The following is a 25,237-nucleotide window of genomic DNA, read 5'->3' on the forward strand; positions in this document are numbered from 1 at the left end:
ATAAATATATATGCACCCAACATAGGAGCACCTCAATACATAAGGCAAATGCTAACAGCTATAAAAGAGGAAATCGACAGTAACACAATAATAGTGGGGGACTTTTAACACTTCACTTACACTAATGGACAGATCATCCAGACAGAAAATTAATAAGGAAACACAAGCTTTAAATGACACAATAGACCAGGTGGATTTAATTGATATTTATAGGACATTCCATCCGAAAACAGCAGATTACACTTTCTTCTCAAGTGCACACAGAACATTCTCCAGGATAAGTCACATCTTGGGTCCCAAATCTAGCCTCGGTAAATTTAAGAAAATTAAAATCGTATCAAGCATCTTTTCTGACCACAACACTATGAGATTAGAAATAAATTACAGGGAAAAAAATGTAAAGAATACAAACACATGGAGGCTAAACAATATGTTGCTAAATAACCAAGAGATCACTGAAGAAATCAAAGAGGAAATCAAAAAATACTTAGAGAAAAAAAAAGACACCTAATTCAGTACTACTGGGATTTGATTTAAATTAAATTGTTTTTTAAGTTATGAGTCAGAGGTTTTAATTTAATCATTTGAAAAGGGTTTATTCTTGTTTTAACCTTAATTACATACTCTTTACAAACCACATTATAATAGCAGCTTCTCCATCTTGAGAAGGAACATTTTAATGATGTTTTATTTGCCTGCCAGTCTCTTTATTTCATTATTTGCATTGTATGTACATGCCACTCTGATTGACAGGGAGAGAAATATCATTAAAATACACCTAAAAACTAGTTACCTTTTAGTAAACATTCCCTTATTAGAGCAAAATATAGATAATGGCTTTACTCAGGGACTTAAGAGAGCTTCAGGCTGGGAAGAACCTTGGAATACTTCACCTCTGTAAGCCTCACTACTTTCTTCACTAAAGAGGTGGTAAGAATAGAATCTACCTTTTAAGATTATGTGAGGATTAGACCAGGTAATGCACGAAAAGTGCTTAATACTTGGCACCAAGGAAGCTTTTAATAAATGATGACCTGTGGGAATGAAGGGAGTAATATATGTATAATATTACATACCTGCTGTAACTTTTGGACCTTTTAAGAAAAGCCTTCTAAATAAATCTTGTATGCTTGGGTGTGTGTGTGTGTGTGTGTGTGTACAGTTATTAAATGAATTTTCTTTAAAAAAGAAGAGGAGAGGTTGTCAAGTTTATTCTGAATAGAGAGAAGTAGCAGATAGTGATCAAATGGAAGTTTCTGCTGTAGAAATTGAAGTTGTAATTGCACCAGGAGAGGATGTCTTCCAACACATTAGAGAATCCCTCTGGTGGTGGTGATGGTGGTGGTGGTGATGGTGGTGGTGGTAGTAGTAATAGCAGCAGCAGCAGTAGTATTAGTGAGGTCTAGTAAGAAGAGGGGAGAGGATCTCTACTTGAAGTCTTAATTTTTTAATATTATAAAGACATTCTTCTCATAGTTCCATATGTTATGGATGATAAGTAAAAACCTATTAGCCTTTTGGAAGAAAGGTCAGAGATTTCTCTTGATTTCATCTTGGTTTGGGTTTGCTATGAGATGTACGTGTTTTAAAATATATACATATACAATTGCTATAGCCTCTCTGGAAATTTTAAAGTGCTTTATAGACGGTCTTAAGTAGGGAAGAATCTAGTTTACCAAATCCACATTAAAATGAGGATTTGGCTTCTGGTATGATTCTCATTCTTTTGTTGTTTCTGTGTGAAGATCATTTTTTAAAAAATGGCTACCTTTGGCTTTCATTTTGTTACTATAGATGTGTGACACATTTGTTGGGGGGAGTGTCAAGAAAAGTATATTCTCAGATATGGTTAGGTCTGCATTGTTAATCCTGTTTGGGGTTTGCACAATTTAAAAGATACTCTGCTTAACATTAGTTAGATTTCTATGCTCTGAATTATGAGCGCCTGGATATCACTGTTTAAATATTTGAATATATTTTAGAATATTCCAGGGATGTGTGTCAGTGTGTTTGTTGCTTTGTGATAATTTCGCATTAGATTTTATTTGGGACAGTTATCAGATATAAGATGATTAAAATGTCTTTCAAAACTTTGCTTCCAGTATGATAGATTTTTTTAAAAAATGGTTTTGAGACAAAAATGAATAGAGTTATGATTTGAAACAAAGTATATGGAGTGAATAAGACCTGGGGTCTGGTTTACATTAAAACATCTTTATTAACACATACTTTAGTCCAGTGTTGGGCCTAAAGTAGGGGCCCAAAGATTATGTGCAACTTGATTGATCCAACAAGCAAATATCTGTTTTATGAAACTCTAGTGTTAACAATGTAAGGGATTTAGATGTGGATATTGCAGACCACTGTGTGTTTTTAAAAAATGCAACCAACTTACTGTATTCTAACTGTACTTTGATTTCTAAATTGATTTAAAGTAAACAGTGTCGGTCTGAAGCCTGTCAAAAACAACAGGGGATAAGTTAGTAATTACTGTTTGTAGTGGGATGACCTGGAGCAGTGACTGCTTTAATTGGAAGTCAAATAGCTATCAAGGGATAACAGTTCACATTAGGTTCTCATAGTGTGTACCTTTTTTGGAATGTAGAGAAGTGCTTATCATGCAGAAGTTTTCAGCTGAGGCTGATATTTTTGAGGAGAGTGTGAAGATATTAAAGTGTCTGATTCTAAAGTAAAATAATGAATTTGGGCAACTCTGATCAATTAACCTAACTTTTCTATGTAATATATTTGTGTAACTGTTTAAAAATTAAAGACAAACGTTTCAGATGTGTTCTCAAGATATACTACTGGATATTTATTTAAGACAAATCCAGACTTATCTTCCCTATTGAAAAACTGTGTTCTGGCTACTTAGACAAGTTTATGTAGGTCTAGCAAATGGGGCAGTAGGCTTCAGTCTTTTGTTTGTTTGTTTGTTTTTTTGTAGTTCGCTGACTTTTACTTCTTTGACAAGCATGTTGTGAAGATTAATTATAGAAATGAAAAGTGCAAGTGTAATATCAATAGTATAGTTTCATTTGAAAACCACAGTACATAAAGCCTGTTTTAAATGGGCTTTCTATGTGTAGGTGTGTGGATAGAGTTTTCTGAGTTTAGGGAGTATTTATATATAAAGAATACAGACCTATATTCTCCCTATTGCTCAATTATGGTCCATATTTTAGAGAGTTAGTATCTGTAATAATGATAGAACTGTGGTTACTCTAAGAAACCTAATGCCATTTGTGTCAGGGATATTTCATTGCTTTTCCCTGTCAGAGAAAGTAAATGAAGCTTGAAAAAGAGTCATGATTAATGGTATAGTGAGATAATATATGCTTGCATATGCCATTTCGATGCTGTGTTGGGGAATATTTTAGGTGTGCTATGGATAGGCAGATGGGGATTTTTAAGTACATAAACTGTAAATCTGTCAGATCATTTAACTTACATGAGAGAAAGAGGAGGAACAATACTAGGTTTTTACGTACAGAAAAAATGTCAGCCTTATAAACATTCTTCTTTTGGCTGGTTAACGGTTCGTGGGTAAGTGCAACCCTCGATTATTATTACTTGGGTACCTCAGGATCTAAAAATACTGACCAGAAGGAAGTGTACAGGAAGTTGGTAGAAAGATCTATGGAATAAACTATTTGATTGAAAAACAGGCAAAGGGAAAAATTTATCAATAGTTTGAGAAAGAGGTCTTGGAAATTAGGTTATGTGTTCTTGAAAGCAATGGCAGAAACAGAGGATTTACTTGTTTGTGCCGTTCTCATTCCAAAAAGGATTAGAGACAAAGTATCAATAGATGGGTTATTTGTGCTGGTAATAGGGTTTTAGATCAAGGTGAATGGTGCGTGAGAATGGGGAGAACCTGGTTTTCTCACTGCAAAGTTTTTTTCTTAACTTGAGCTCTTGACTTGCTGCCATCTTCCAGGGGGAACTTGTTCATCTCCTGGTTGAAGAGTATATACTTGGGCAGTTCAGTGGGAGACTACATGATCTTTTCAATTCCTCTCTCCAGTGTTAATATCAAATGAGCATTTTCAATAATATTTACCAAGTCATTCCATTTAGGTTCCTGTATCCTAGTGAAAAATATCATGTCTCAATAATAGTCTGTTACAGGTAAGCTTTTAAGCTTTTAGCATGTAATACATTTTAATATCAGAGTTACTATATATATTAAGTAATATTTCACTTTAAAGCTCTAATCTAGACTAAAACTTGTACTTTTTTTTTAGGACAGCCAGTAGAGGGGACTTCATGTTTTCTGCGGATCGTTTGGTAGGTGGATGGAGGCTTTCCATTTTCATTTCATTGTTGTTCCTAGTGATACAATCATAGTAGGCCAAGGGGCTTTTTTGTTCTAGAGCATTCTGGGGTCGAGAGAGATTGTACCAAGTAACCCACATCTTGCTAGACTTTGCAAGTGTTGTTTCTACTGTTGCATTAAAGCTCTGCCTCAGTCCCATTCACCTCAAAGCATTGTCCATGAACTCATTCTCTGTAGTTCTGAGGTACCACTCACTACCTTTCAAGTGGATCTTGGTAACCTGATCCTGAGCCTTAAATGCCTCCTCTTAGGGCAGTGAAGTGAAGTAAATTAAAAGGAAACCAAAGATGTAAAAGACCTAGTAGTTACCCTTATGGGATCCATCGAATGCACAAAAACTACTACCCAGCTTGTAGTTTACATGGGGTTGGATATCTATTTTGCCTCTTCTTTTCTGTAGTATCCTCACACGTGAAATACTAAGTACTGTCTATGCTCAGGGACTTCCTGTTAAGGATTGACCAAGCCCAATTCTGTTTAGCTAGTGTCATCTGAGAGGATTTCAGGCCAAATTGGGCTGTCTTGGATAAGCCCTGTTTACTTCTTGTGTTTATATCTAAGTTTGTTCAGTGCTTAGAATGAGGTTGACACATATTCTGCTGTGGTTATTAGTATTCATCTGTTCATGAAATATACATTGAACTCATGTGAGTCAGACACTGTGCTAGACTGTGTTGTGGGGGGAGGAGATACAGTGGTAAAGCATATAGCATGGTCCCTGATCTCGTGGGGTTTACAATCTAAATACTGTTCTCAGTATTTAGTTTGGGAAAGAAAGAAAAGTGACTTATTAAGCTTATAGGTATAATCAGATAGTATAAGATAGATTATTAAAGGGAATGTGATGGTGTTGGTGGAGGGAGGCATGAAACTCTTTATTTACCTTTTCCCTAGGGAAATTTTTATTCCAAAACAGTGTAGACAACTCCTGTTCTATTTTTGACTTTAAGTATTCTTGGTTCAAAGGCCACTTCTATTTGAGCTTCCAGAAGCAGTAATAATCCTTGGATTGCATCAAGATAAATGTAGTTGAGGGGCAAGATGGCAGAAGAGTAAGACGCAGAGATCACCTTCCTCCCCACAGATACATCAGAAATACATCTACACGTGGAACTACTCCTATAGAACACCCACTGAACGCTGGCAGAAGACGTCAGACCTCCCAAAAGGCAAGAAACTCCCCACATACCTGGGTAGCGCAAAAGAAAAAAGAAATAACAGAGACAAAAGAATAGGGACAGGACCTGCACCAGTGGGAGGGAGCTGTGAAGGAGGAAAGGTTTCCACACACTAGGAAGCCCCTTCGCGGGCGGAGACTGCGGGTGGCAGAGGGGGGAAGCTTTGGAGCCACGGAGGAGAGCGCAGCCACAGGCGTGCGGAGGGCAAAGCGGAGAGATTCCCACACAGAGGATCGGTGCCGAGCAGCACTCACCAGCCCGAGAGGCTTGTCTGCTCACCCCCCGGGGCGGGTTGGGGCTGGGAACTGAGGCTTGGGCTTCGGTCGGATCCCAGGGAGAGGACTGGGGTTGGCTGCGTGAACACAGCCTGAAGGGGTTAGTGCACCACAGCTAGCCGGGAGGGAGTCTGGGAAAAGGTCTGGAGCTGCCGAACAGGCAAGAGACTTTTTCTTGCCTCTTTGTTTCCTGGTGCGCGAGGAGAGGGGATTCAGAGCGCCGCCTAAATGAGCTCCAGAGATGGGCATGAGCCGCAGCTATCAGCGCGGACCCCAGAGACGGGCATGAGATGCTAAGGCTGCTGCTGCTGCCACCAAGAAGCCTGTGTGCGAGCACAGGTCACTACCCACACCTCCCCTCCCGGGAGCCTGTGCGGCCCGCCACTGCCAGGATCCCGTGATCCAGGGACAACTTCCCTGGGAGAACACACGGCGCGCCTCACGCTGCTGCAACGTCACGCCGGCCTCTGCCGCCGCTTGCCCCGCATCTGTACCCCTCCCTCCCCCCGGCCTGAGTGAGCCAGAGCCCCCGAAGCAGCTGCTCCTTTAACCCCGTCCTGTGTGAGTGAAGAACAAACGCCCTCAGGCGACCTACAGGCAGAGGCGGGTCCAAATCCAAAGCTGAACCCTGGGAGCTGTTCGAACAAAGAAGAGAAAGGGAAATTTCTCTCAGCAGCCTCAGAAGAAGCGGATTAGAGCTCCACAAACAACTTGATGTACCTGCATCTGTGGAATAACTGAATAGACAACGAATCATCCCAAATTGAGGAGGTGGATTTTGGGAGCAGGATATATTATTTTTTCCCCTTTTCTTCTCTTTGTGAGTGTGTATGTGTATGCTTCTGTGTGAGATTTTGTCTGTATAGCTTTGCTTTCACCATTTGTCCTAAGGTTCGGTCGGTCCATTTTTTTTTTTTTTACTTAAAAATTTTTTTTTCTTAATAATTTTTTTCTTATTTTTTATTTTAAAAAAATTAAAAAATTTTTTTTCTTAATAAATTTTTTCTTAATACTTTTATTCTTATTTTAAAAAATTAAAAAAATTTTTTCTTAATAAATTTTTTCTTAATAATTTTTTTCTTATTTTTTATTTTGAAAAATTAAAAAATTTATTTTAAAAAATTAAAAAAATTTTTTTTCTTAATAAATTTTCTCTTAATTTTTTTCTAATTTTTTAATTTAATAGCTTTATTTTATTTTATCTTACTTTATTTTATTTTATCCTCTTTCTTTCTTTCTTTCTATTTTTTCTCCCTTTTATTCTGAGCCGTGTGGATGAAAGGCTCTTGGTGCTCCAGACAGGCATCAGGGCTGTGCCTCTGAGGTGGGAGAGCCAACTTCAGGACACTGGTCCACAAGAGACATCCCAGCTCCATGTAATACCAAATGGCGAAAATCTCTCAGAGCTCTCCATCTCAACACCAAGACCCAGCTTCACTCAACGACCAGCAAGCTACAGTGCTGGACACACTATGCCAAACAACTAGCAAGAGAGGAACACAGCCCGATCCATTAGCAGAGAGGCTGCCTAAAATCATAATAAGGCCACAGACACCCCAAAACACACAACAAGATGGGGACATGCCCACCAGAAAGACAAGATCCAGCCTCATCCACCAGAACACAGGCACTAGTCCCCTCCACCAGAAAGCCTACACAACCCACCGAACCAACCTTACCCACTGGGGACAGACACCAAAAACAACAGGAACTACGAACCTGCAGCCTGTGAAAAGGAGACACCAAACACAGTAAGATAAGCAGAATGAGAAGACAGAAAAACACACAGCAGATGAAGGAGCAAGGTAAAAACACACCAGACCTAACAAATGAAGAGGAAATAGGCAGTCTACCTGAAAAAGAATTCAGAATAATGATAGTAAAGATGATCCAAAATCTTGGAAATAGAATAGACAAAATGCAAGAAACATTTAACAAGGACGTAGAGGAACTAAAGAGGAACCAAACAACGATAAAAAACACAATAAATGAAATTAAAAATACTCTAGAAGGGATCAATAGCAGAATAACTGAGGCAGAAGAACGGGTAACTGACCTGGAAGATAAAATAGTGGAAATAACTACTGCAGAGCAGAATAAAGAAAAAAGAATGAAAAGAACTGAGGACAGTCTCAGAGACCTCTGGGACAACATTAAGTGCACCAACAACACTCAAATTATAGGGCTCCCAGAAGAAGAAGAAAAAAAGAAAGGGACTGAGAAAATATTTGAAGAGATTATAGTTGAAAACTTCCCTAATATGGGAAAGGAAATAGTTAATCAAGTCCTGGAAGCACAGAGAGTCCCATACAGGATAAATCGAAGGAGAAACACGCCAAGACACATATTAATCAAACTATCAAAAATTAAATATAAAGAAAACATATTAAAAGCAGCAAGGGAAAAACAACAAATAACACACAAGGGAATCCCCATAAGGTTAACAGATGATCTTTCAGCAGAAACTCTGCAAGCCAGAAGGGAGTGGCAGGATATACTTAATGTGATGAAGGAGAAAAACCTACAACCAAGATTACTCTACCCGGCAAGGATCTCATTCAGATTTGATGGAGAAATTAAAACCTTTACAGATAAGCAAAAGCTGAGAGAGTTCAGCACCACCAAACCAGCTTTACAACAAATGCTAAAGGAACTTCTCTAGGCAAGAAACACAAGAGAAGGAAAACACCTACAATAACAAACCCAAAACGTTTAAGATAATGGGAATAGGAACATACATATTGATAATTACCTTAAATATAAATGGATTAAATGCTCCCACCAAAAGACACAGACTGGCTGAATAGATACAAAAACAAGACCCGTATATATGCTGTCTACAAGAGACCCACTTCAGACCTAGGGACACATACAGACTGAAAGTGAGGGGCTGGAAAAAGATATTCCATGCAAATGGAAATCAAAAGAAAGCTGGAGTAGCAATACTCCTACCAGATAAAATAGACTTTAAAACAAAGAATGTTACAAGAGACAAAGAAGGACACTATATAATGATCAAGGGATCGATCCAAGAAGAAGGTACAACAATTGTAAATATTTATGCACCCAACATAGGAGCACCTCAATACATAAGGCAAATACTAACAGCCATAAAAGGGGAAATCGACAGCAACACAATCATAGTAGGGGACTTTAACACCCCACTTTCACCAATGGACAGATCATCCAAAATGAAAATAAATAAGGAAACATAAGCTTTAAATGATACATTAAACAAGATGGACTTAATTGATATTTATAGGACATTACACCCAAAAACAACAGAATCCACATTTTTCTCAAGTGCTCATGGAACATTTTCCAGGATAGATCATATCTTGGGTCACAAATCAAGCCTTGGTAAATTTAAGAAAATTGAAATCGTATCAAGTATATTTTCCGACCACAATTCTATGAGACTAGATATCAATTACAGGAAAAGACCTGTAAAAAATACAAACACATGGAGGCTACACAATACACTACTTAATAACGAAGTGATCACTGAAGAAATCAAAGGGGAAATCAAAAAATACCTAGAAACAAATGACAATGGAGACACGACGACCCAAAACCTATGGGATGCAGCAAAAGCTAAGAGTGAAGTTTATAGCAATACAAGCCTACATCAAGAAACAGGAAACATCTCGAATAAAAAACCTGACCTTGCACCTAAAGCAATTAGAGAAAGAAGAGCAAAATACCCCAGAGCTAGCAGAAGGAAAGAAATCATAAAGATCAGATCAGAAATACATGAAAAAGAAATGAAGGAAACAATAGCAAAAATCAATGAAACGAAAAGCTGGTTCTTTGAGAAGATAAACAAAATTGATACACTATTAGCCAGACTCATCAAGAGAAAAAGGGAGAAGACTCAAATCAATAAAATTAGAAATGCAAAAGGAGAAGTAACAACTGACACTGCAGAAATACAAAGGATCATGAGAGATTACTACAAGCAACTCTATGCCAATAAAATGGACAACCTGGAAGAAATGGACAAATTCTTAGAAATGCACAACCTGCCAAAACTGAACCAGGAAGAAATAGAAAATATGAACAGACCAATCACAAGCACTGAATTTGAAACTGTGATTAAAAATCTTCCAACGAACAAAAGCCCAGGACCAGAGGTCTTCACAGGCGAATTCTATCAAACATTTAGAGAAGAGCTAACACCTATCCTTCTCAAACTCTTCCAAAATACTGCAGAGGGAGGAACACTCCCCAACTCATTCTACGAGGCCACCATCACCCTGATACCAAAACCAGACAAAGATGTCACAAAGAAAGAAAACTACTGGCCAATATCACTGATGAACATAGATTCAAAAATCCTCAACAAAATACTAGCAAACAGAATCCAACAGCACATTAAAAGGATCATACAGCATGATTAGTGGGGTTTATTCCAGGAATGAAAGAATTCTTCAATATACGCAAATCAATCAACGTGATACATCATATTAACAAATTGAAGGAGAAAAACCATATGATCATCTCAATAGATGCAGAGAAAGCTTTCAACAAAATTCAACACCCATTTATGATAAAAGCCCTGCAGAAAGTAGGCATAGAGGGAATTTTCCTCAACATAATAAAGGCCATATATGATAAACCCACAGCCAACATTGTCCTCAATGGTGAAAAACTGAAACCATTTCCACTAAGATCAGGAACAAGACAAGGTTGCCCACTCTCACCACTGTTATTCAACATAGATTTGGAAGTGTTAGCACAGCAATCAGAGAAGAAAAAGAAATAAAAGGAATCCACATCGGAAAAGAAGAAGTAAAGCTGTCACTGTTTGCAGATGACATGGTACTCTATATAGAGAATCCTAAAGATGCTACCAGAAAACTACTAGAGCTAATCAATGAATTTGGTAAAGTAGCAGGATAGAAAATTAATGCACAGAAATCTCTTTCATTCCTATACACTAATGATGAAAAATCTGAAAGTGAAATTAAGAAAACACTCCCGTTCACCATTGCAACAAAAAGAATAAAATATCTAGGAATAAACCTATGTAAGGAGACAAAAGACCTGTATGCAGAAAATTATAAGACACTGATGAAAGAAATTAAAGATGATATAAATAGATGGAGAGATATACCATGTTCCTGGATTGGAAGAATCAACATTGTGAAAATGACTCTACTACCCAAAGCAATCTACAGATTCAATGGAATCCCTATCAAACTACCACTGGCATTTTTCACAGAACTAGAAAAAAAAATTTCACAATTTGTATGGAAACACAAAAGGCCCCGAATAGCCAAAGCAATCTTGAGAACGAAAAATGGAGCTGGAGGAATCAGGCTCCCTGACTTCAGTCTATACTGCAAAGCTACAGTAATCAAGACAGTATGGTACTGGCACAAAAACAGAAACATAGATCAATGGAACAGGATAGAAAGCCCAGAGATAAACCCACGCACATATGGTCACCTTATCTTTGATAAGGGAGGCAAGCATATACAGTGGAGAAAAGACAGCCTCTTCAATAAGTGGTGCTGTGAAAACTGGGCAGGTACATGTAAAAGTATGAAATTAGAACACTCCCTATTACCATACACAAAAATACACTCAAAATGAATTAAAGACCTAAATGTAAGGCCAGACACTATCAAACTCTTAGAGGAAAACATAGGCAGAACACCCTATGACATAAATCACAGCAAGATCCTTTTTGACCCAGCTCCTAGAGAAATGGAAATAAAAACAAAAACAAACAAATGGGACCTAATGAAACTTAAAAGCTTTTGCACAGCAAAGGAAACCATAAACAAGACCAAAAGACAACCCTCAGAGTGGGAGAAAATATTTGCAAATGAAACAAGTGACAAAGGATTAATCTCCAAGATTTACAAGCATCTCATGCAGCTCAATAACAAAAAAACAAACAACCCAATCCAAAAATGGGCAGAAGACCTAAATAGACATTTCTCCAAAGAAGATATACAGATTACCAACAGACACATGAAAGAATGCTCAACATCATTAATCATTAGAGAAATGCAAATCAAAAGTACAATGAGATACCATCTCACACCAGTCAGAATGGTCATCATCAAAAAATCTAGAAACAATACATGCTGGAGAGGGTGTGGAGAAAAGGGAACCCTCTTGCACTGTTGGTGGGAATGTAAATTGATACAGCCACTATGGAGGTTCCTTAAAACCTAAAAATAGAACTACCATACGACCCAGCAATCCCACTACTGGGCATATACCCTGAGAAAACCATAATTCAAAAAGAGTCATGTACCAAAATGTTCATTGCAGCTCTATTTACAGTAGCCAGGACATGGAAGCAACCTAAGTGTCCATCATCGGATGAATGGATAAAGAAGATGTGGCACATATATACAATGGAATATTACTCAGCCATAAAAAGAAATGAAATGGAGTTATTTGTAGTGAGGTGGATGGAGTTAGATTCTGTCATACAGAGTGAAATAAGTCAGAAAGAGAAAAACAAATACAGTATGCTAACACATATATATGGAATCTAAGGGAAAAAAAAAAAAGGTCATGAAGAACCTAGTGGCAAGACGGGACTAAAGACACAGACCTACTAGAGAATGGACTTGAGGATATGGGGAGGGGGATGGGTGAGATGTGACAGAGAGAGAGTGGCATGGACATATATACACTACCAAACATAAAATCCATAGCTAGTGGGAAGCAACTGCATAGCACAGGGAGATCAGCTCTGTGCTTTGTGACCACCTAGAGGTGTGGGATAGGGAGGGCGGGAGGGAGGGAGATGCAAGAGGGAAGAGATATGGGAACATATGTATATGTATAACTGATTCACTTTGTTATAAAGCAGAAAGTCACACGCCATTGTAAAGCAATTATACTCCAGTAAAGATGTTAAAAAAAAAAAAAGTCAACAATAAGGGACTTCCCTGGTGGCGCAGTGGTTAAGCACGCGCCTGCCAATGCAGGGACATGGGTTCGAGCCCTGGTCCGGGCAAGATCCCACATGCCGCGGAGCAACTAAGTCCATGCGCCACAACTACCGAGCCTGTGCTCTAAAGCCCACGAGCCACAACTCCTGAGCTCACGTGCCACAACTCCTGAAGCCACTATGCCTAGAGCCTGTGCTCCGCAACAAGAAAAGCCACTGCAATGAGAAGCCCATGCACCGCAACGTAGAGTAGCCCCTGCTCGTCTCAACTAGAGAAAGCCTGTGCGCAGCAATGAAGACCCAACACAGCCAAAAATAAATTAAAAATAAATAAATAAATTTATTAAAAAAAGAGTCAACAATAAGAAACCCCATTTTTAAAAATGGGCAAAGACTTTGAACAGACACTTGATCAAAAATAACAGATGGCAAACAAGTATATGAAAACATCGTCTACATCATTTGTTATTAGGGAGATGCAAATTAAAACAGCTATATGATAGAAGTAGCCAACTATCAGACTTACTGAAATTCAAAAAACTGAAAATATGAAATACTGGTTATAAGATGAAATAACGTCAACTTTTATTATTTGCCAGACACAATGCAAAAAATACAGCCTAGAAGATAGGGAGATTCTTGAATGTATGTTTATACAGATGATCCCAAGTTTTAGAATGGTAGTGTGAAAAAAATTGTTTTTCAATGAAATGGCTCTCATTGAGGAGTAGAATTTAGGAAAATGGTTCTTACTTGTGTCAAAGAAATCTGAAAGGAAATATCCAAGAGTAAAGTTTGCAGTAAAATGAAAAAAAAAAGATAAATGTAGTTGACATTCTTGGAGTGATAGTTAGGTTATTCTGTCTTTATGCTTTTATCAAACCAAAGGGACAGGTTCAAGGCAATTGTGTCAGTGGCTGCTGTGGGGATAACAGAGGTCTTGGTGTTCACTGGTAGAAAATTATTGCTCTTTCTTTTGCTCTCCTTGTGCCATTTTTCTGGAGAACATAGGAATTAAGTTCATGGTTATTGTAAAATGCTTGCCTGAAAGGGCAGGCATTATATCTTAGTCAAATGAGATAATAAGGACCCAGGGCATAATTCACCTCAGGGGATGGTAATTAGGACCTATCTGTTCTCTGCAGTTGGATTTGAAGGTCCTGATGTTGGGGGTGGGGTGTGGAGGGTCAGTTGTGATTGTGGTAGGGACAGGAGCTGTTGAGGTTTCTAGTGTTGAGGATTTCTAGTACACTGCCTCTTCTAGCACAAGGGTCCTGTTATAGTGGACATTAATTCTATCCTGAATTTGTCAGGGTTGGCTCTCCTGGCACTCAGATCTTGAGTTCTTTATATTTTAGTCACCCTTCTTCTGGTTTTATGTTCTCCTGTAAGGCTTGGACATACTAATTTCTGCCCCAGAGTTGCAGGAGATGGGCAGGAGGTAAGACTCTTTAGAGGAGTGTTACTAGGAGGAGAACTAGGCTCTTCAAAGAAAATGATCCTCTTCTTCCCTTGTACTTTTTGTTCATAAGAAACATTAACCTCCACAGAAGGTGGTGGCTAGAGGTGAGTATGCACACACACACACTATTCATGAGCTTCCTTGACCCTCTGGTGCTGCAGGTTGACAAAGTGCTGGCCCTTTTAGCATTGATCATTTTAATGGCAGCAGGATGTTTTGTTGTGATAACAGAGCATGGGGCCTGGCATTTCTCCCTGATGTTCCTGATTCTCAATCAGTAATGTAATATTGATTGGAGAAAATGTGCTTTGCAGACTCAGCACTGCCTTTTTGTAGTGGGCTCTGGGTAGTCATAGAAATACCATATCTGGTGGTTTTTGGAGGCTATTCCTAGTAGTTCTGATGGATTCTTTCCTCTGTACCACATATTAAGATCATTAGGAGCCTTTTTTTTTTTTAAGCTGGGAAGTCCCAGTGCATTCGACTGGATCCTTCTTCAAGTTCAGTAAATTGGTTCAGCCCCATCCACTCATTTATTTCCTCCTAAGAAATTCAGGCTTTATTTTGCATTATGGTGGGCCTTTGTTAAAAAGTATCCGACTTAACAATTTCAGAGTACTAAACAAGGCAAAGAAATTTCCAGTGAGCACTATTTCTAGGGTAACCAGAAGTATATTACTTCCAAGTGTTCCTGCCATGACTCTTGCCACTTGCTGTAGTTTTGCATTTCTCATAATATAGCCTGGACTGACTGAATGAGAATCAGAAAGCATACTTGAGCCTTTTAGTGGCAATCATGTGCCTAACCGAGGTTGGATACCTAGCAGCAAGCAGCCTGGCATTTGGTTCTATCTCTGTATCTAACACATTATAGGGGCCCCTTCCTACTGCCATAAGCTAAATCCTTGCCTAGTATGTTACTGACTTTTTTCCTAGTTTTCAGCTCCTGAGGCTAACAGCTAACAGGAGATTCTTAGCAAGTTCTCAACTTATTCTTCCTTTGACTCTCTAGATCCGACTTGTTGTGGAAGAGGGATTGAATCAGCTACCATATAAAGAATGCATGGTGACCACTCCAACAGGTAACCGGGGCTGTTACTCTCATATTCTCCTCATAAAAATCCTGAGATAGAATTGGGGGAAAATGGAAAAAAAGCAGTCTGAGTAAATCAGTATGCAAAATGAGGAGTCTACGTGGAGCTGTTCTTTTAAACAACTTAATAAACTTGGAGACATTTAGCAAAGAAATTTATGTGGATGACCTTTTGTTAATGGCTTGCTGGTCAGTTCAAGTTAAAGGTTAATAAATATTCTTCAGCATGCAGGTGTTGCGTTTGATGATGGCACATTGGGACCAGAGCTAAGAATTGCTGGCAGCTTGTCTTCACCTCTGTAGGGAAGCTTCTGGTGTTAACAAATGGGTGGGCTGGTTTGGCATTGAAACTCCAGGTAAAAGGATGAAAAGTAAAAAAGAAAAAGAAAACTAAAAATGATGAGAATTAGAGAAGGGGCTTTGTTCTGCTCTAACAGAAAGAAGCCAAGGATCCCTATTTTAGGGATTTGAAATTCTGATTTGGTTCTTTAGTAAATAATGGAAGCTGTTATATCCAAAGGTTGATTTTATGAAAATTGGGGGCTGAACTTGCTGCATCATAATTGATACAAATTCAGGATGAGACCAAGGCATGAACATGTCCTGATAATTACTTCAACCTTTCTCTTCTGCTTTTTAATGCAGAATGGAGGCTCATAAAAAGGGACCGGAATGAGGAGGCTCTCTGCTGTGGCTCACAGTGGGGTCCCAGTTTGAATTGATGGGCTTTCTAGCATTCTTGGAGTACAATTCTTGTGTGAATTCAGTTTGAGGAACATGTATGTGAATATCATTCTATCATAAGGTCTGTTCCCACTCAATGAAGTCTACCTCTCCCAATTATTCCCACAGGTTTTTTATGAAGAATTAAAAAGTAAATATGAAAAATCATGACTCTTCTTATTACTTTCACAGGGAACCTAAGATGTTATACAGTATGTCTGGACAAGAGTTGCTCTGTACCCATCTGCTTTAAAGCTTAGATACTTTATTAAATAAGTAGGTCGCTCCAATGATGAAAGATAAATTCTTCGGTTTTATTCCCCAACAGGGTACAAGTATGAAGGAGTGAAATTTGAGAAGGGAAACTGTGGGGTCAGCATAATGAGAAGTGGTAGGTTTTTGCATATGTGTGACTTTGTCTCTTTGCGTGCATAGATGCAGTTGCTATTTTCCAGGAGAGAGGCGGTCTTGACTGTCACAATTGCAGCCTTCCTTAGCTTAAATCTCACCACCTGTGTTGTCTATCCTCATGGTGCCTTGGAATCATAGCCTATGTGTTGCCGAGTTTGGCTAATTTTAACTGCAGAGCATCTTCCCTAGTGGCCTATCCCCATGGGCAAGGCAGCTTTGAAAGATTCAGAGGAGGGTGGGAGAACAAGAGGATGCAATGATGCTATCTCGGAGAGAACAGGGCAGCTTGAATTTTGAGGGAATACAGCACAAATTCAGGCCTGCAGAACTCTGAGCACCCAACTAGAGAAAATCTTTGTTCTGGTTTTTTAATTTCTTTTGTGAGGAACAGTCGTACCCTGTCAGGAGCTGGACTGAATGGCTTGTTTAATATTTTTAGTTTTATATTTGATGAGTATGTGACTATGTAGGCAAAAGAACTTAACTGTGATTAACTCTAGGTATTTCTAATTGCTAGTCTTATAAATATTTGTATTTGAGTCCAACCGATTGTCCTTCTAGACCAACCTTTGTGCAGCAAAATCACATGCCTGTTATTAGGACCTATACCTGTTACATGGGGATGATTATTTCCATTCAGCAACTTAATTCCTTAATTATTCTTTGTACAAGATCCAAGGTATGGTAGAAGCCCCACTTGCTTGCATTGGAAACAGATGTTTGTTTTTTTTTTTGCCACACCACGCAGCATGTGGGATCTTAGTTCCCCCACCACGGATCCAACCTGTGTCGTCTGCAGTGGCAGCATGGAGTCTTAACCACTGGACCACCAGGGAAGTCCCCAGATTTTTATTTCACATATAAACATTCCCTTTTCTTCTCTGGCTATGAAGTTCTGTTTGTGAACAATTGAATATCTCCAATAAAATAGGAGCTTTAAGCTCCCTTTTTTATAGAAGGTAGCTCTTAAGCAACGATAGGATTTTCAGGACAATGCTGTTCAATCTTTTAAAACTGGTGAAGACAATGGAGATGGGCTTTTAAGGCACAGTTTCTTCTGTTTTAGTCCAGCTTCTGCCCTTAAGGCAGCAGCATGGTCCTCGCACCCCTAGTGTATACAGGATGACCTTGGGGTGATGCATAGACAGGGTGTTTTTAACCTTAATAGCTATTGGTTGATTTTCATACCTAATAGAAAGAAACTGTTTTTATATTTTCACTAGTGATATAAAGTTTCCTTTTAAAATAAATGTAAACAAAAACAGTTAATTTAAAGAAAAATATTAAGTAAATAACCATACAAGTAGAATTTTGATGTGGCCTAAAATCTTGACGATGGTATGAAAATGATTGACTTTTGGCAAACACTTCCTTAAAGGAATTCAGACTCAAAAATAGCTCTATGTTCAGAAACCAGGGGTGTGGTGGTGGTGTTGGTTGTGGTTCTCTAGGGGGGGAGAGGGAACATATATTACTTTTTCACTGTTTGCCAGCAAAGCCTCTGCCATTGAAGTCATTGCTGGGTCTAAGTGATATCTCTTGACGCCAGCTTAATCTAAATGGAGAGCCTTTGGTCTGTAGCCCCCATTCTTCCATAAATATTTTATATTTTTGTCAGATGAAAGTAACACAGTTTCTTTAAAATAATAGGACTAAAATGTTCCTGATATTAGAAAAGTTCAAGGAGCAGCTTAATAAAACACTTTATTTACTGTAATCATGGAAGCATGACAGCTCTAAAACTTGCAAGCCAGCAATAAAACTAGCTTATCCTAGTTTCATTGACCTGAACTAAGTATAAAATACGAGCATATCAGAAGTAAAAGCTGTTAGCTTAAGAAGAATTGCTTCCATTTTGACAATGTCTTTATTTATTGTATTAATAACAGTCAAAAACCCTGCTTTGACCTATTCTTGGACTTTCACTCTATCTCCTCCTAATCCCTCTTTCCTTCTTTTTTATTTCCTTCTTCAAGGTGAGGCAATGGAACAAGGTTTACGAGACTGCTGTCGATCCATACGAATTGGAAAGATCCTGATTCAGAGTGATGAGGAGACACAAAGAGCCAAAGTATATTATGCCAAGTTCCCCCCAGACATTTACAGGAGAAAAGTCCTTCTGATGTATCCGATTCTCAGTGAGTGGCTTGTGTTTAATTTGTAACCTTTGGTTAGGGTTTAAATTCAACTTAGTGCCTGCCTTCTAGGTACCCTTATATAAAGGCGAAAACCGTTTCTAAATGTGTTTTTTGTTTTTCTCAGTTTGATTTGGAGTTGCCCTGGGCAGTTCTCTGGGGAATTTTTATTGTGTAATAAGAGAATACACGTTTGTCAAACTTTATTAGCTCCAAAAACTTATATCTTAAAATTAACACATTGAAGCAAAGGATTTAATGAGGCAAAATATATAGAACACAGAAAATACATTGAAATATGTCCCTTCTCTAGCCCAATGAGTATAGCAATGATTTTCTCAAGGATTTATCCTCTTTGGAGGTAATATTTTTTTTCCTATTCTAGTCTGTTTCCTAAGCTTACTCAGATCCTGGGGTTGGGGGTGCTGGGTGGGTGTTAAGTTTGATATCTCAAATACTGAACGAATTTAGGGCTTGTTGTGCATTTGGAAACTGAAAAGTATATGGGTTATGTCTGTTATTGAAAATAACATCATTGACAAAAAACAGGCACCTTCAAATGAAGCTTTGTCTTGTAGTACCTTTTTTTTAACATCTTTATTGGAGTATAATTGCTTTACAATGGTGTGTTAGTTTCTGCTTTATAACAGAGTGAATCAGCTATATGTATACATATATCCCCATATCTCCTCCCTCTTGCGTCTCCCTCCCACCCTCCCTATCCCACCCCTCTAGGTGGACACAAAGCACCGAGCTTATCTCCCTGTGCTATGCGGCTGCTTCCCACTGGCTATCTATTTTACGTTTGATAGTGTATATAAGTCCATGCCACTCTCTCACTTCGTCCCAGCTTACCCTTCCCCCTCCCCTTGTCCTCAAGTCCATTCTCTACATCTGCGTCTTTATTCCTGTCCTGCCCCTAGGTTCTTCAGAACCATTTTTTTTTTTTAGATTCTATATATATGTGTTAGCATACGGTATTTGTTTTTCTGTTTCTGACTTACTTCACTGTATGACAGACTCTAGGTCCATCCACCTCACTACATATAACTCAATTTTGTTTCTTTTTATGGCTGAATAATATTCCATTGTATATATATGTGCCACATCTTCTTTATCCATTCATCTGTTGATGGACACTTAGGTTGCTTCCATATCCTGCCTATTGTAAATAGAGCTGCAATGAACATTGTGGTACATGACTCTTTTTGAATTATGGTTTTCTCAGGGTGTCTAGTAGTATCTTATGTTACATTACTAAACTGCCTTTACTTCGAAGAAACTCAAAGACATTTTGAGATGAATGTTAAAGTTGCCAATGCATTTGGTTGTCACTTTATTTCAGGCACTGGAAATACTGTAATTGAAGCTGTAAAGGTTCTCATAGAACATGGAGTTCAACCTAGTGTTATTATCCTACTCAGTCTGTTTTCCACTCCTCATGGTGAGTTCATGCTCTGGATGGTCATGGGGTGGTTAAGTGTACATCTGCCCAGCCTCTCAACCTGAGGAAAAGTTCATTTGCTTCCACATTAAATCCAAATTGAATTTTGGTAGTTATAACTTGTGTTTGTCATCTCTAAGCTTAGTGGTAATACTTTACACCATTCTACTGTTGTTCAAATTCAAATGGAGAAGTATGAACTAACTCCATTGAAGGGGATTGCAGTTGTTTTCATGGTGGCCCTGTTTGAGTAGAGCTTGCAAATGACTGAAAGGTCACTATTTCTTCTGGCTCCCCACCTGAGCCTGAAAACTGCTCTCAAACAGCAAGAAACTCGAGGTTCTAGCTAGCCCTGTGGTCTTACTGAAGTAAGCTTTGCAGTGTGAAGCAAAGATCAAAAGTTTGTAAAGTTAGACTTCTGCTCAAAGGGCACAGTGAAAGAACTTGTGTCCTCCATTTCCTGAGAGAGGTAAGTCTAATTTAAGACCCTAGTTTTTTTTGCCATGTAATCTAAGACGATTGTGAAAGTATCCTAAGAAAATAATCATAAAGGCATGTAGAAATTCAGCATTTAGGATAGTCACTGTAGAGCTGTATTTCATGTAAGAGAAAATTTGAAAGTATATAAATGACTTACTTGGAAATGGTTAAATAAATATACAGCTGACCCTTGAACAACGTGGGTTTGAACTGTGTGGGTCCACTTATACGTGGATATTTTTCAATACTGAAAACTACAGTACTACACAGTCCATGGTTGGTTGAATTCATGTATGCAGAGGAACTGCAGATACAGAGGGTCAACTATAAGTTATACATGTGGATTAACCCCCATGTTGTTCAAGGGTGAACTGTATATTCAAAGAATGTAATATTATATAACTGTTAGATCATGTTTTTGAAAAAATATTTAATGACATCAAAAAATCTGGTAAATGTCAGAGCAGAATAAACAGCAGCATTAGAATAGTATAAAATGTCATCACCAAGTTTAGAGATGACTAATACAAATTATGACTATTATGACTACCAAAATCAGACTTGGATTAGGATGGGACCTAATAAATCTTTCCTCAGCATGAAAGGCTAGACAGATGCACAATACTATTTCAATTTTCATTTTAAATCACATAGTATTAATAGTGGTTGTCTTAGGGTGGTGGGATTCTAAGTGATTCATTTTCTTTTTTAAGCTTTTTTTTTTGTATTTTCCAAATGTTCTACAATGAATTTGTATTTGTTTCATAATCGAAAAGAAAGAGAAATATGTGGCTTCTAGTTAGGGCGTTTCCTCATTTCCGAAGGTTCCAAGTCTCTGCCAACCCTGAAGAGGCTACAGAGAAACCCGTTGGGAGGGCTGCGTTTAGTATGCCATTGATTATTTTGCTGTTTCATAATAAAAAATTACCTGTAGTTCAAATGTTGATGGTGACAAAGGGTAATTTGCTTGGTTATCCATCCATATAACAGAGGTGGCATTGTAAACATTGAGATAACCAAATAATTATTGGGTTTTCTGTCTTTGGGAGTAGAAAAGTAACCGTGTTAGTTGTAATAGTATACATTAGAATAGTATACTAATTCTTTGACATTATAGATGAAAAAATCTTATTCCGTGGTAGCCTTGCTATGGCTTTTTAGTTTGACTGGCATCCTAGCTAGTCCCTTTCCTTTCTTCCTCCATCTCCTCCCCACCCAAGCTAGAGTCATAACTTCTCAAAAGCTAGCTTTCTCTAACATAACAAAGAAGTCTTTGCACTTGTTTCAACAGTGTTCCAGTTGAGAAACCAGCATCTTATGTATGATCCAGTTTCCAGAAAGGACTGTATTCTCTGTATTCCAGCTGCCTTTAAAATAAAACAAAAAAAGACTCTTCAGGGGAAAAGTTACTATAACTGAATATATTTTTCAAATCTTGGATAGAAAACAGTTTGATTCTAAGAACTTATTAGTGAGTGGGTGGAAACATAGTCTGACTACTATCAAAACTTTTCAGATACAGATATTATATAAACTAAGAGATTAACCAAGTCTGACTATGTGTCCAAAGGTCTCGGTCTTCTGTCAATATTAGACCTAATGACTGATTATAAAATTACTGAATTCCAAGTAATGTTATCAAAAAATTCCGCCATAATGACAATTCTCTTTTATTTTTTGAAGGTGCCAAATCAATCATTCAAGAGTTTCCAGAGATCACAATTTTAACTACTGAAGTTCATCCTGTTGCGCCTACACATTTTGGACAGAAATACTTTGGAACAGACTAAGTTATTGAAGGAAAATTATTCTGTTGTGTAATATTACAGTTATGAGTTTCTACCTGTTTGACTAATTCACTTGAGGAATGACATAGAAAATTGTGTTAAAGATACTTTGTAATTTTTGGAAGTGGGTATATTAAAAGGAAATACTTGAGGTTTATTTTTTTATTTAGTTATTTCTTGACCTTGGCACCAAATTCAGCAATGAAGCATACACAACTCTTCAAAAATATTTTAATAATGTTCTTATGCAAATTGCTGATCCATCAGTGCATTGAAACTGTTCCCTAATTTATGAACCTCAGTTTAGAGGTTGCTTGCAGCCACAAATAAAACCCAAATGGGAGTCAGTTCATTGGCCCACTCTAGTTTGCATTTTGTTTAGTTTGCTTTTAGTTCTAGGGAGATTTCATGTATGTGGCTGTTGTCACCTTCCTCTACTCTTTACTTCCTAGTACAATACACACTGGTAACTTGGAGAGGATGAAAAAAGAATGCCTCATAGAATTTTACGTTTCCATTAATGTCCTCACTCAGTTGGCAGATCCAGGGTATACAGTTAGCTCTTCGTTCAAGCCATTATGTTCTTAATGGCTCACTTCCTACCCTGTGCATTGTTGGTAGGTGCCTTGTCAAGTGTAATGCAGTGAATACGATGGTGGGGCATTTCCAGCAACTGGAACTGTAACATTAATTTGCTTAAATTGAACCAGGGATGTCTGGATGCTGACAAGGGAGCGCTAAATACTGTTAATGCCATCAATGCCCTAGAAATGAATTGGTGGTGATTTTTCTGAGGTATGGGGGAAAGGATGGTTTCTTGCTGGGCGTATGGCCAATAAGTAAATTAAAATGCTTCATTTTTAATTTGGATGTTTCTAATAGGGCCTTTGATTTGGAACTTAGTTCTTTTGCATGTTTGTCAATTGTAGATGTATTAAAATGGGACAAAATATCATGATATTAAAAAAATCCCTAAGATTTATACGTGTTCATATTTAGGCTTCTGAAAGGAAGATAAATCATTTTAGGAAAGGATGTTCGTGTTCTGAAACTTGCTTGTAAAACCCTGATCTCATTTTACATTGATATTAAAACATTTTAACAATGGTGGCTGGCTGATTACTTGATTAATTATACTCCTATAGCCCCATAGGCAGCTGTTGTGGGCTTCTGTTTAAAAAAAAACAAAAAACAAAAAACAGAAGGCAGTTTCTTAGAAAGAACCAAAGCTGACAGAAGTCAGCAAAGATTCAGGGGAAGGAAGGAAAGCTGGTGTAGAATGGACTGCATTTTCCCTTTGGAGCCTAGAAGGACTTCACTATATTTTTCCCTTTATTTTTGAAGACTGTCATAATAAACTGAGATTAATTGATTGATTACCCATATTACAATTCTTCCAAGGCAAATGTTGCTTTCATGTTCTTGTTGAAATTATCATCTGTATTTGTCAGTTAAATATTTTGATACAATGTAGATTTTGTTTATTCCTGATTAGCAGAAGCTCTAACTGAAGCCCATTAAAACCAAGATCTTTATCTCCTTGTCCCAGGAAAGATGTGAGCCAGCAAATTTAGATAGAGACCAGATCTGCTTCAGGTTGATGCACTGAATTAGTTTGGAAAGGTGATGTTTACCACTGTAGGAATCAGTGCTTCTGAGTTAGTGCTTATATTAGGGTTTCAGTATTTTGTTTGAAGTGACTTTCCAGAACATTAGACAAATTCATATTCGAGTGTAGGTATAAAATGATATTTCAAGCAAATTAATTTTATATTATCAGCCATTTAAATTTAATGTGTCTCTGTTCCTTTTCATCACTGAACATGATTGGGAATTGACTACATTTGCTTCCCACATAAATGGAATTCCTACTATAAGCAGTAGGAATTATTCAGTGGGGTCACATTTCCCACTGGTGATTGTCCTCTACCCCTCTGCAGATTTCAAGAGCAGTTGTAACTATGTCTTTTGAAGTTTGGATCTTTTTAGCAAATGAGGCATTATTTGTAGGGTTAATCAATTGCAGGACTCTTTTGAACCCAGGGAATTTTCTAAATGACACAAAATTAACAGTCTATTCAAAACTAGATTGTTTTTAATGACATGAACTTCACAACAGTATAAACTGTGTAGACTCCTTATTGAAGAAAGAAACCCTAACACAATAAAAACAAGAAGCAGTATACATGAGTGTTTATCAAAAGTTGAATGTGCATCAGAATCACCTGGAGGGCCACAGATGGCTGGGCCTCACACCTAGAGTTTCTGATTCAGTAGATCTGGAGTAGGTCCCAAGGACTTGCATATCTAAGTTCGTAGGTGATACTGATGTTGCTGGTTGGGTGGCCACAACTTGATTTCAGACATTTCTTCTTATATAAGCATTTAATTATACAAATTTCCCTATAAATACTGGTTTGGTTATACCCCACCAATTTTGAAATGTTGTGTTTTCATTTTCATTTGGGTCAAAATACTTTTTTCATTTCCCTTTTGATTCCTTCTTTGATCTAGGGCTATTTAGAAGTGTGCTATTTAATCTTCAAATATTTATTGGATTTTCTAGATTTCTTTTTTGGTATTGATTCCTAATTTAATTCAGAGAATATACATCATATAATTTGAATCCTTTTCAATTTTAAATTTATTTGTCTTATGGCCCATAATATAGTCTCTCTTGGTAAATCTTCCCTGTGTGCTTTAAAAGTATGTGTATACTACTGCTGTTGGGTGGAGTGTTCTATAAATGTCAATTAGGTCATGTTGATTGACAGTGTTGTTCAGGTCTTTGATTTATTTACACATTTTCTGTTTATTCTATCAATTATTGAGAGAGGGGTGTTGAAATCACTGACTAAAATTTTGGATTTGTCTGTTTCTCCTTTCAGTTCTATCAGTTTTTCCTTCATGTATTTTGAAGCTCTGTTGTTAGGTGCATAAACTTTTAGGATTGTTATGTCCTCTTGATGGATTGATACTTTGTCATTATGA

At 37.8% G+C, this 25,237-nt stretch overlaps 1 protein-coding gene across 2 annotated transcripts in view; it reads left to right on the forward strand.

Moving 5' to 3' along the window:
- UPRT (uracil phosphoribosyltransferase homolog) overlaps positions 1-24,667 on the forward strand; it is a 31,878-nt gene extending 7,211 nt beyond the window's left edge. Inside the window, exons 2-7 of one of the 2 annotated variants that reach the window (XM_059910173.1) lie at positions 4,248-4,290; positions 15,186-15,255; positions 16,318-16,380; positions 18,377-18,538; positions 19,881-19,979; positions 22,143-24,667. In XM_059910173.1, coding sequence (XP_059766156.1) covers positions 4,248-4,290; positions 15,186-15,255; positions 16,318-16,380; positions 18,377-18,538; positions 19,881-19,979; positions 22,143-22,249 — 544 coding nt within the window. In that variant the 3' untranslated portion in view covers positions 22,250-24,667. The remainder of the gene's footprint in view (positions 1-4,247; positions 4,291-15,185; positions 15,256-16,317; positions 16,381-18,376; positions 18,539-19,880; positions 19,980-22,142) is intronic. The other variant, XM_059910174.1, reaches the window with a different exon arrangement.
- Positions 24,668-25,237: the final 570 nt, after the last annotated feature.

Source organism: Balaenoptera ricei, chromosome X (assembly GCF_028023285.1).
Source record: "Balaenoptera ricei isolate mBalRic1 chromosome X, mBalRic1.hap2, whole genome shotgun sequence".
Lineage (NCBI taxonomy): Eukaryota > Metazoa > Chordata > Mammalia > Artiodactyla > Balaenopteridae > Balaenoptera > Balaenoptera ricei.